The 11,697-nt window shown below is 45.4% G+C and overlaps 1 protein-coding gene and 1 pseudogene across 1 annotated transcript; one reads left to right on the top strand and one right to left on the bottom strand.

Moving 5' to 3' along the window:
* Positions 1 to 285: 285 nt before the first annotated feature.
* LOC141019765 (uncharacterized) lies at positions 286 to 10,534 on the bottom strand (annotated as a pseudogene).
* Positions 10,535 to 10,651: 117 nt separating this feature from the next.
* On the top strand, positions 10,652 to 11,695 carry LOC141010302 (P2Y purinoceptor 3-like). The gene has a single exon (XM_073483182.1). It carries the CDS (start codon positions 10,652 to 10,654, stop codon positions 11,642 to 11,644), a length of 993 nt encoding a protein of 330 aa, XP_073339283.1. The 3' UTR covers positions 11,645 to 11,695.
* Positions 11,696 to 11,697: the final 2 nt, after the last annotated feature.

The raw sequence follows: 11,697 nt of genomic DNA, 5'->3' as shown, positions 1-11,697 counted from the left end.
GGACAAGGGCAGAGGCACTTCATTAATCAATCAACCAGCTTTGAAAATTTACCTAATTAACGGCTAATTACAGATCTGGGCACATTGCCAGCTGGCATCCCATCCACCTCCACCGATACCGACCCCCGCAGTCCCCCAGATGACACTAGAGGTAAACACCCCTCCCTCGTTCCCTCCTTTGCTCTCTTCTTTATTAGTCTATCCATCCATGCATCCACTCGCCCGTTCTTTTTTCATCCTCTGCACAAACAACAGATCACAGCTGATAACTTAAAGATGTCGAGATCACTCGCCGCCTGCCTCATTCTCGTGTCGCACCATACGGTTGTCTGTTTGATTTTCTGTGTGCGGTCCTACCGGAGTAAGATCGGTGGTCATCACGGCGTCCTGGAGGCTCTCGGCAGAAACCGTCTCGGCCAGGTGATGGCTGGTGCGGTTCTTGTCTTGTCCCTGCCAGCTCCCTCTTGCACGCCAGGCCCGCTGGATCCTGGGAACATAAGTGGACAGAATATATTTATCAGTGACATCTTTGTATTATAATGAAAGTTGAGCTGAAATGAGCTGTGGAGCTGCCTGGTTGGAGGAGTAGTTTAGGGGATGATGTTTTGCAGAACATGTTAATGTCGCAGTGAAGTTGACCTTTGACCTTTTGGATACAAAGTGTCATGACTTTCACCAGAAACGTGTTTTGTGAGGTCGCAGTGACTTTGACCTTTGACCACCAAACTCTGATCATTTCATCCTCGAGTCCAAGTGGACGCTTGTGCCAAATTTGAAGGAATTCCCTCGAGGCATTCCTGAGATATCCTGCTCATGAGATGGGGGAACAAAACATGATGCCTCGGACCACAGCTGTCGTCGACACGTAGGCATAAAACAACACCTCCTGTCTTGATAAGTGATAACATATCGCCATGCTTTTAAATATTGGTGGAAGATACAAGAGAGTATAAATATATTTTTCTGAACTGTAGAATAACTCATTAGTTTAATCACTATTACAGAAACATGGTGGGTAAATGATGTCACCATTGGCCATATCAACATCTCAATTTCTTCTTCTGAGACCTTCCTCTCCAACATCTTTCCCCCAACTCTTCTTACTTCTCTTACCTTTAAATCTTGTTTACACACTCTCCTGACCCCTCCCCACCCATCTCACCCCAGCTCTCAACCTCCGCGGATCACTCCATCTCGTCTCTCTCTTTCCACTCTCTCTTTCATCCCTGTAGTCACCCCGACGCCAGGGTCCAGGATGGAGTGTAGGATCAATTACCCAATGGAGAAACACATTCACCTCCAGTGGAGCAGAGAGACAGCTGAGCCGAATGGAACAAACTGAATTAAGCCATAACTCGTAGCTCCAAAACCAATACCCCCACTCTTCTTCTTCCTCCATCCCTATTTTCTCCACTTTTATTCTCCCTTTACTCTCCCCCTTTTGCTTCCTGTTCCTCTGCCATTTTTTTTCTATCCATCTCACCTTTCTACACCCCAATCATGTTAACTCTACGCAAAAGCATTGGCTTTCTCCTCTCAATCCTAGACGTTCGAGGAAGTGAAAGCCTGAGGCGAGACCTGTCCTTCCCTCTTACACCTACTATGTTTAAGTAAAATGGTGTTAGATGGCGATGGCGGTCTACGAGGGTTCAAAAACTCAGATGTGCACTCTGACCCCGACTCTGAAACTTAATCAGAGGGATGATTGAATTAAAGCCACAAATAAATTGTTCTCCCCCCTGGACAGCAAACATAATGCACTTTTAAGGTCAGAGGTAATGTAGGTGACACTCAATGTGAAATTGGTTTAAAAATGTAGAAAAGAAAAAGATATTCGGGAAAAAAATACTCACACAATAGCCTTGATCTCCAGGTGCTGCTGCTGCTCACGACGATGGGGACTATTGTCATCCTCTTCCTCACTCCTGCGAGGACGGCCTCTATTATTATAACAAGAAAAAAAACAGATCAGAAAACTGAACACTGGCTGCAGCTGCACTTGTATGCTGGTAAGAGGATGTCAAGGTAGAGCTTTGGTTCAAGAGGAAGGCCTTGTTATGGTAGAATAAGGGAAAGACGGCTCTACATTACAGTATACCATCCCTATTATCGATCGAGTGCTGTCCATGACACACGAGGGTTCTCTTACCTGTCCACCTTCGGAGCTGCCTGCCCGCCACTGTGGTTGCAGTAGCGATGATACCTCTTCACTTCTTCCTGCGCAATGAAAAGCACCAATATGTCAAGAAAGTTTTCAACTGTCTGTGCCAAAGATATGACACTGGAGGATACAATAATAAATCTGCGGCATTTCCTGTATGTGTAATTTCCACCCACACATTCTGTCTGTCTGGCAGAGCTGCATAACTAAGCGCACGCAACAGAAGAAAACCGCTCTTTAAAAATATATATATATATTTCTTTCTGTTATCTGTTTGTTAACCTTAAGAGTGGCAGCTTCTATGTGCCTGTAACAAAGACATAAATAATCATAAACACATAGCAGTAGGGGAAAAAAAACAACTGTGTGTGTGTGTGTGTGTGTGTGTGTAGGCTATTGCTGATGCATAGCAACTCGTTTGTGCTCTGCAGGTGCCAACCAGCCCGACACCGGCTGCAGGCAAGGGTGCAAGGCCCCTCTCGGGCAGCTCTGGGGTCAGTGCCACGAAGCTCGACGGGATCGGACAGATGGATGTGCTCCCAAAGCAGCAAAGCAGCTCCTCTTTATCTCTAGTATTCAATCATGTTTGTTAGCCAGCAGGGTGCAAGCTGTGAGTATTTGTGTGCTTGTGTCCACATCAAAGGTGTAAGGGGTGTGTTAGGGCTCATTTTGCTCCATGTCTGCTTGATTAATGGAGGTTTTAGCATAAAATGTGCCATGTCACCTTTGTTCTGTCTGAATGAGAAAATGTCTGAACTTTACAAAATGTTTAAAAGGTACAAAATGTAAGAACTGGCCACCTGTTGAGTCATTACTCAAAGCAAATGAAGCGCAGCATGTCACCAGAGTAACCGCTAACTGTAGCTGTTGTTAGCTAGTTAGCTCAGTTAGCCGTGCAGCTAGTGGGCCGGACTAGGAGATTGGGGACCAGATGTGTGTTGATGTTTACGCTGCTAAACCAGGAGCTTCAGACCGGGACAGACTGGGGTTAGCTGGTTAGCATGCTAACTTCTCTGCAACACAATAAATAGACGTCATAACTTCTAAACTGTTATTTCTTCACATTCTGCTGACGGTTTTGACACATTTTTGAATGTTTTAACAAAACCCTTACATATTGCCCCTTTAAATTGTCCATAAACCCCAATAAATATTGTCACCTTTTTAAACTGGAGTAAACTGTGTAAAACACATCATTGCACTGGTTACATTTGTGTGTTTGTGTGGATCTCGGCTTATGTAGTGTACACTTGGGTACATGTAGTCCAGACAGACTGTGTACTGTTGCTGCATTACTTCAACAGTTCTGAATGTTCTTGCGTCTTCTCTCACCGAAGCCAGTAGAGATTAAGTGTTCAGGATGCCAGGCAAAAGGCCAGTGAGGGTTTAAAACATAACAGTATCAACAGGCGTTGTGCTGTATTAACTGTCGACTCCGTCCAGATGCTCGGGCTAAAATAAGAATCCATGACAAATGACAATGGTGGTGTTTAATCCGGTGAATGATAAAATAAATGTGTGATTAAAATACATTTTAAAGAAAAATGTTCTCTATGCTGAAATATACAAATAGGGAGAGGGCCACAGTAATACATCTTAATGACTTTATGATAACCAAATGTCTTCTGGTTGAACATTCAGAGCATTTATACTTGGAATGTTACAGAAAATGTTTTATCCCCCATATCGCAATGGTAACTGGTGCAGCCAAAACTTTCTCCAGTACTGGAGAAGCGCTGTGGAAATAGGTTATTTGGCATTAGCAGCGCAGCAGCTGGCCAAAGAGAGTCAAAAGAACAGCAGGGTGGGATTTGATGACATTCAAATGTGAGTTTCATCAACTGGATTTTATACACGTAGCCTAATTGTTTTGTATTCCTGTACTTAAATAAAAGACATTTCCAGAGGGCTGTTTCTAGCTGTTTTCTAGCAAAATGCACCAAAATAATGCAGACATTTTTCCTAAAATGTTCATTTCAATTACTGGGAATAACAAAAAGCCGACTAAACATATAAAGTATCCCTTTCCCCTTCAAAAAACAATAAACTCAATTATGGCAGATAATCACAGAGTACACTGTTTTGGGAACCTCTGTTGGCTTTAGTGGCCCGGCCTGCATGTCCACCACAAATTAATGCAGAAAAGGTGCAGGAAGAAAGCAGAATGCAGGAAATGAAGTCCAAATCCAACAAGGAGGAAACAAAACCAATGCCTTTGTGTGTTTGTCATTCTTTGCAGCCGCTATTATTGTTTACTCATTTTTTACAGCCACTGTCTTTTGTGTGTTTACAACCAACAATAATGTCTTGGGTCTCTGGACCGGATCAAATGCACTAAAGTTATATGAGAGCAATAGAAACACCAAGGGAGCCGATGACAGGACCAACACATTACTTTTAGCATATAGGGTACACGACGATCTTATTAAATCAATAGCTGAATACATGATTGCATGAGAACGGGGAAATTAACAGAACTAATCCTCCTCTGCCCGGCGTGTAAACAGCTTAATCGCATTATTTTCAATAGCAAAAATAAGGGCAATCAATAGAGTGAGAGGCTGGAGAAGGTGAAGGTGGACAGTAATCAGCATTATGTCACTGAAAAATGAGAGAAGGAAGGAAAAGAGGAAGGAAGGGAAGAGAAAAACAACAGCACATAGCAGAAAGTCAGCTGCCCTTTAATTTATGAGTTATTAAAATCATAATTTCCTAGAGTCCTAGTTCTATCACAGAGATCGATGGCAGGCACGGCTGAATGTCTACACACACACACACACACACACACACACACACACACAGAGAGAGAGAGAAAGACAAAAGCTTATTCCCTGAGGTGTGTGTGATGGTCAGCTCTTTGTGCCCTTCAGACTATAGTGTGTTCTCTCAGTGGGATAAACTCCCGCACACAAACACAAGAAACACACACCTGAGTGCACTGAGAGAGAAAACACGCCTGCATGCACACATACCATCACACACTCACATGTAAACACACACACACACACACACACACATCAATCTGATCTCGGAGGATTTGATTGCAGTGCGGTGATCTGCATCAGACTATCGGCTGTTTAGCCGCAGCTCGACTCGCCGATCAGCCCGGGGAAATGTCCAATCAGGAGAGGAGCCGTGGCAGTGGAGATGCTCGTTAATCGGAACATTGGAAATCAATTTACATGCGCAGCACGTGCAGGGAGTGATATGAAAGTCAACATTTACTCTTTCACCTGAGTTAGAAAACGAGCCAGCTGAGAGATGCAGGTGTAACTGATGTGCTCGTGAGATAACATGATTTGAAATGTTCTCTTACCGTTATGGCTACGGGGTAAATAAAGTACTTTCTGTTGAAGGAAATAAATGCATTGATGTAATTTTACCCAAAGCTTTAAATCCTATTTTAGTAGAGAGGAAAGCAACACGAGCAGGAGACGGAAAGAAAAAGAAACTGGGGGCGTAAATTGACAAAGAATCAGAATGATAAACTTTCATTGACTGAGAGCTGCGGTGAGAAAGCAGTTTCACACTGATCAGATAACAGCGCGTACGAGCCCATACATTCACACAGGCGGCTGCAGTTACACAGCCGTCAATACCAGGCAGGAGGTGTAAACTGACCTATGAGGCACAGATAAGAAACAGCGACGCCATGCCAACATACAGATGTGAGGTTAATTTCATATCTGTGGGGAAGCTGTCTGTCACATACAGACAGAGCCATTTCTTTCACAGGTTTTATAGGTAGGATTTCAAAGAAATGGCTGCCCTAGAGGACCCTTTTAAAAGTTTGCACTAGAGGTCATTATCAAGATATCGTTTGATCTTTTATTCCCATTCATGGTTTTATCTGGAAAATCTAACAAAAGCTGAAGAATTCACATCACAAGTTCTCAGACCTTAAAGGAGACATATTATGCTTTTTCATTTTTTTCCTTTTTTTCAGTGTTTATAGAGGTTCTTGTGCACTTAACAGGCTTGAAAGTTAAAAGGTCCAAGTCCACACCAACAGGAGCTCCTCTCTACCACAGAAAACTTTAATTCCGTGACTTTGTGACATCACACTGCATCACCATGTCACACATTTGCTTTATTTATGCATGGTGGCTAGTTTGGCACCTAAGAACTGATTGAGCACAGCTGCTCTGTTGTCGTTAGCTGTGCTGGCTCAGACATGTGTGAGCTGACCAATCAGAGCAGACTGGATATTTGGTGGTGGTGGTGGGGGGGGCCTTAAAGAGACAGGAGCTAAAACAGAGCGTGGGGGAATACAGATGAAAAACTGATGTGGTTTATGAGCATTAAAGCATTTTAAGTGCATATTTCCACCAAGGCCCAACAGTTCCCTTCCAATCAGGCCTAATCTAATATCAAACAGCCACATTCGGCATTTCTGCTTGATAAACGATGATTGATTATCAAAATCATTGCGGGTTGATTAATTAATCATCCCTGCACTAATGCAGACAGAGCTGAAGTCTTCAAACCTACACTGAGCTGACGGTACTGCAGTGAAGGATGTAAGGAGGTCGGAAAGAGTGTACCTGGGATGTGCACTGAGGGAGGCGAGAGGCTATCAATAAGAAGGAAGAGGAGTTAATGCCTTCATTTAAAATTGGGAGAGAAGAAGAAGAATGTGTCCCAAGAAGATGTGTGGCGGTGGGTTGAGGATGACGAGTGGAGATGAAGAAGGTGCGAGAATGAGAAAATGACTCTACAGTCTATCAACATGCCGAATGGAGCACTTGGGACTATTCCCCCCTCTGCTACTATTAACCAATAGGCTGCTGCTCTGGTTAACATATGGTGAGGGAGGGAGGGAGTGAGAGCATGTTAACACACACACACACACACAGACACACACACACGGCCATCATCGTTGAAGGGGCTTCTTTCAGTGATCAAAGACTGAACTCATTCATTTAGACCGAACCAGCCTTCCAAGACATGGTAATAGGATGGGATGTGAATGACTACAAATTGGCAGAAGTGTGTGTGTGTGTGTTTCTGTGGCACTGAACCAGCACACACACACACACACACACACACACACAGAGGACATACATCTCTTCATCATATGACCGTGGCATACCAAGAGACACCTATCTGTCAGCGTGCAGGCTCATCTCGCTCCATGCGCAGGTTATTACGTCTCAATCGTGGGGCATTTGAGCGAGCTGGCGCAGACAGCACTCAGCACAGCTCCGTCCCACTGGGGGGGGGAGAGAAGATAATGCGCTTCTGAAATATGACACCCTTCCCTGGGATCACACTCCCCACTATACATCCCTCTATATATTACATGCATGTGTGTCTGACTCCCTCGGTGAACTGATGCCCCCCTGCACGCTGGATTATCCTGGAAACACTGGGACATTTCTGCAACGAGGGGCTTCACGCGAGATATTGATGAACGATTCCAAGAGTCAAGCTGCAAGTGCTGTGTCAACAATGTCACCTGTACTGTGTATTTCATGCTTAACCCCATTAAACGTGACCCCCCCTACGGGATGCTGTTTAAATAAGCTCTGTGTAAAATGGTTAACAACACGGGCCCGTGGCCGTAAAATCCAGCTGTCCCATTGATTATGGGGTAATAGCTGGATAGATTAATGTGTTTCTCAGGGGGGTTCACGCCTCGACAATGAATCTGAATCACTCACACAGACACAGCAAGTGGAGCAGCCCTCCATATCCAATAACCTGCATTTCCATCCCCGCTCATATTTCACACGCCAATTACTGCTTAGTCCTCCGCCGAGCTTCTTCTTCTTCACGTCCTCCTCGGCAGCAGTCGCACATGAACCTCCTCTGAAAGAGTTAAGCTGGATCAATTTGGAAAATGTAATTTTTTGGAGAATTCACTAATGAAATCCTGCCCATGGTGGTGGTGCAGTGGAAACGGATTGGAACAAATCTGGAGTGAAAATGGGAAAGTTTAAACGAACATGCAATGAAGAAGTGTATGTGTGCGTGCGTGTGTGTTGCACCTTCATAATATATTGCAGAGTGAGCCGAAAGCTGTGATGGAACAGTGCTTTCAGTGCTCACGCGCTCAATATCCCCAGCCGCCGATAATGTGCAGCACTACATCACTGGCATTAAATATTCAGGAGCTCAATACAACCAGGTGAATTTGTGCACCTACACTCACCCGAGCACACACAGGAAAAACACCACATACTTCTGTTAGAGCTGATTCCAGCGAAACTGAGTCACATTATGAGGCCGAGTACAACAAACCGACTTAATGAGATTGAAAAGCACTCAAAGGGGCAGTGTGTAGTTTTGGAGAATTAATTCAAACTCTTTTAATATTCACAATAATAATGAGGTAATAATACAAACTCAGAAATGTTTATTTATTTTACTACTGAATAAACAAGCTGTTCTCAGAGGAAAATAAGGTCCCCAGAACACTGTTTGAAGCTAGAAAGGTGGCAGGGTCCGCCAAATATAACTAAAATAAAACAGTAAGGTTGTCCTTTAAGGTCAGTTTGCTCATTCAGTCATGAAAATGAAGAGAGTTTGTTGGTTAAGTTTGTTTGGGCATTAAAAAGAATCAGTCAATCCAAAACTACATAGTGTCCCTTTAAACACGAGCCCTGTTGTCAAACTTGAGGAGGACGGGGAACGCCACCTCAGTCGGCTGAGCAGCTGAAGCTCCATCCTCCAACCATTCCCCGCTGATAATGAAGTCATTTACAGCGGGAGGTACGATATGTAGTATTAATGAGACCTTTTCAGCTGCTGCCATGATAAAAATCTTTAAGTGGCCTCGAGCCAAGACGGGGAAAAAAAGCAATTTGCCAAAACCATATTGAATTCAGCCAACTGTGCCATTCTGAATGGGTGAGTAAGAGAAGTAGAATTCAAAGCAGTTAAAGGTGCGCTGCGTAGCTCTGGGGAAAGAAGAAAGATCTTCATTGACTCATTTTGTTATGTCTAAACAAACCAAATAAACAAAGTCTCTTTGTTTTCATGACTGAATAAACAAACTGACCTTAAAGGACAACACAACTTCGTACTGTTTTACTTTGTTTATATTTGGCGGACCCTGCCACCTCTCTAGCTTCGACCTTATTTTCCTCCAAGAGCAGCTTGTTTATTCACTTATAGGGGGAAAAAATGTATGATTACCTCATTAATATTGTAAATATTACAATAATGAGTTTGAATTTCTTCTCCAAAACTACAAAGCGCCCCTTTAAGGCTCCTGGATTTTAGTTTTCCAGGAGGTTTCACTGTCCATGGTGCTGATACTCCTCTGTTGTCTCTCTGGGGAATAGTTGCCTCAGCTTTTGTCATATTGCAGAGAATCACACTTCTCTTAAAATCTGAGTCTTTTTTTCTTTCCCTTTGAGAGTCTTAGCCTCTGAGCAGCATCAACTTGCTGCTGCTAAAAAAGATCAGAAAGTGAATTAAATCATGGCTGAAATGTTCCCTCACCAGCAGAGAAGACACCAATCCTTCCTTTCGCAACAATTTCTCCAAAGAGATAATATGTTCGGTCTACTTTACAGGAATGACATATACTCTATAACAGACCGCCCATTTGAATGCCTCTTACCTGGTTATTAATGCACAGAGCAAGGTGTTTCCTCTCCCGAGCCACAGCCAGACTCCCGCTGCGCAGCCTCGCCTCCTCTCCCTGGTACATGCTTCTGGAAAGGACACCGCTCAAGTTAAGACCCCTGAAGAAAAACTCTCCGAATATGCAATATCTGTGCTCTCAGTGATGTGAACAGCCTGTACTCCTCTCTGTGCAGCTGCAGAGAGTGCCGTCATGCAGGGTTTTTTTTTTTTTTTTTATCTACTCATCAGTGCCTGTCGAAGCAGTGCCTGCGCCGGAGCTCCTCATTCATCCTAAATAAAACCCCGTCTTTGCGTGCATGTGTGGCAGTGGATGTGACACTAACCTGTACGTGCCGTTCCTCAGCATGACGAGCTGTGCCTCCCTCCCTCTCTCTGCGCGGTCAGACAGGGATGAAGTGAGCACTTTGAGTCGGGAGCAGCCGGAGAGGAGAGACTTGGGGAGAAATTCTCTCAGCCAATGGGGCGCTGAGCGTGCGCGCCTCTTTTCTTACATTTATACACACACAGCGTCCGAGCGTGCGTGCGTGCGTGTGTTGACTGTGCCATTTAACTTGGCGCGGGGCTTTAATCACAGCGTTAATTATTACGCACGCACGCACACACCGCTCTCCCTCTCTGGGGAGGTGGTGACCGCATACTACTGTATCTCAGCCTTTTGTGCCAAGCTTTTGAAATGCATCACCGTGTGCCAATCTATTTGCTCATGTTCTAGATATGGTGTCATAATGGTTCGCATCACACAGGTGTGGGGCTGGGACGCACAAGTTGGGCAAACATGTGGCGTTTTTTTTAACAAAGCGGACGTCATCTTTACACAGTGGTTAGGTGAGAGGCAGACAGGTGAGAGGCAGACAGGTGAGGTGCTTTAGGCCTCGATATTGGCCGCTCTTTTGAATGGATCGCTTCCAAATCTGCCCAGTGACCAGCTACTACCTCAGGCTCCTTCTCCCAGTCTCCTACAGCCTCATCTTCCTCCTGGGCTTGAGTCTGAACGGCGCCCTGCTGTGGTGCGTCTGCCGCCGGACGCGCCGCTGGAGCAGCACGGTCATCTACCTGACCAACCTGGCCATGGCGGACCTCCTCTACGTGCTCGCCTTGCCCCCCCTCATCATCAGCAACGCCATGGGGGGCCTGTGGCCCTTCGGCAACATCATCTGCAAGAGCGTCAGGTTCTTCTTCTTCGTCAACCTCCACTGCAGCATGATGTTCCTCACCTGCGTCAGCGTGCACCGCTTCATCGGAGTGTGCTTCCCCATCGCCGCCGTGCGTATCAGGACCAGGAAAGTCGCGCTCTTTGCGTCAGGCTCAGTTTGGATCCTGGCCACCGCGGAGATTTTACCCACACTTGGTTTTGCGCACACGGGGGTGATCTACAACAGGACCGTGTGCTTTGAAATGACCGACCCGGCGCAGTTTAAAGTTTACTTCCCCTATGGATTATTTCTAGCCATAGTGGGGTTTCTGATCCCCTTCTTCATCGTCATCACCTGTTACCTCTCCATGATGAAGGTGCTGTACTGCAGGGCCGCGGACAGCATCTACAACGCCAGGACTGCTCGTATGCGCAACAAGTCCCTGTGCACCCTCGTGACCGTGTGTCTCATGTTCGTGGTGTGTTTTGTGCCTTATCACGTCGCTCGGACCGTCTACCTGTTCGTGAGGGTCTACATGCCCGAAGACTGTGAACTTGTGAACGTGGTCATGATCTCCTTTAAGGTGTGGAAGCCCGTGGTGAGCTTCAACTGCTGCGCAAATCCTCTGCTTTACTTTTTTGGCTCCGGGCGCCACCGGGAGAAGGTGAGGGCCTGGCTGTGGAGAAGGAGGAAGAGGGTGCAGCCCAGCGTGTGTGTGGTGGAGGCAGTGAGCACGAACAGGACCGGAGGGTAGAGGGCATCCATCAGAGGAACAGCAGTAACATTAAGACTGGACCCACAAAAAAA

The sequence above is a fragment of the Pagrus major genome, chromosome 2 (assembly GCF_040436345.1).
Source record: "Pagrus major chromosome 2, Pma_NU_1.0".
Lineage (NCBI taxonomy): Eukaryota > Metazoa > Chordata > Actinopteri > Spariformes > Sparidae > Pagrus > Pagrus major.
This window is presented reverse-complemented; position numbering and strand designations above follow the sequence as displayed.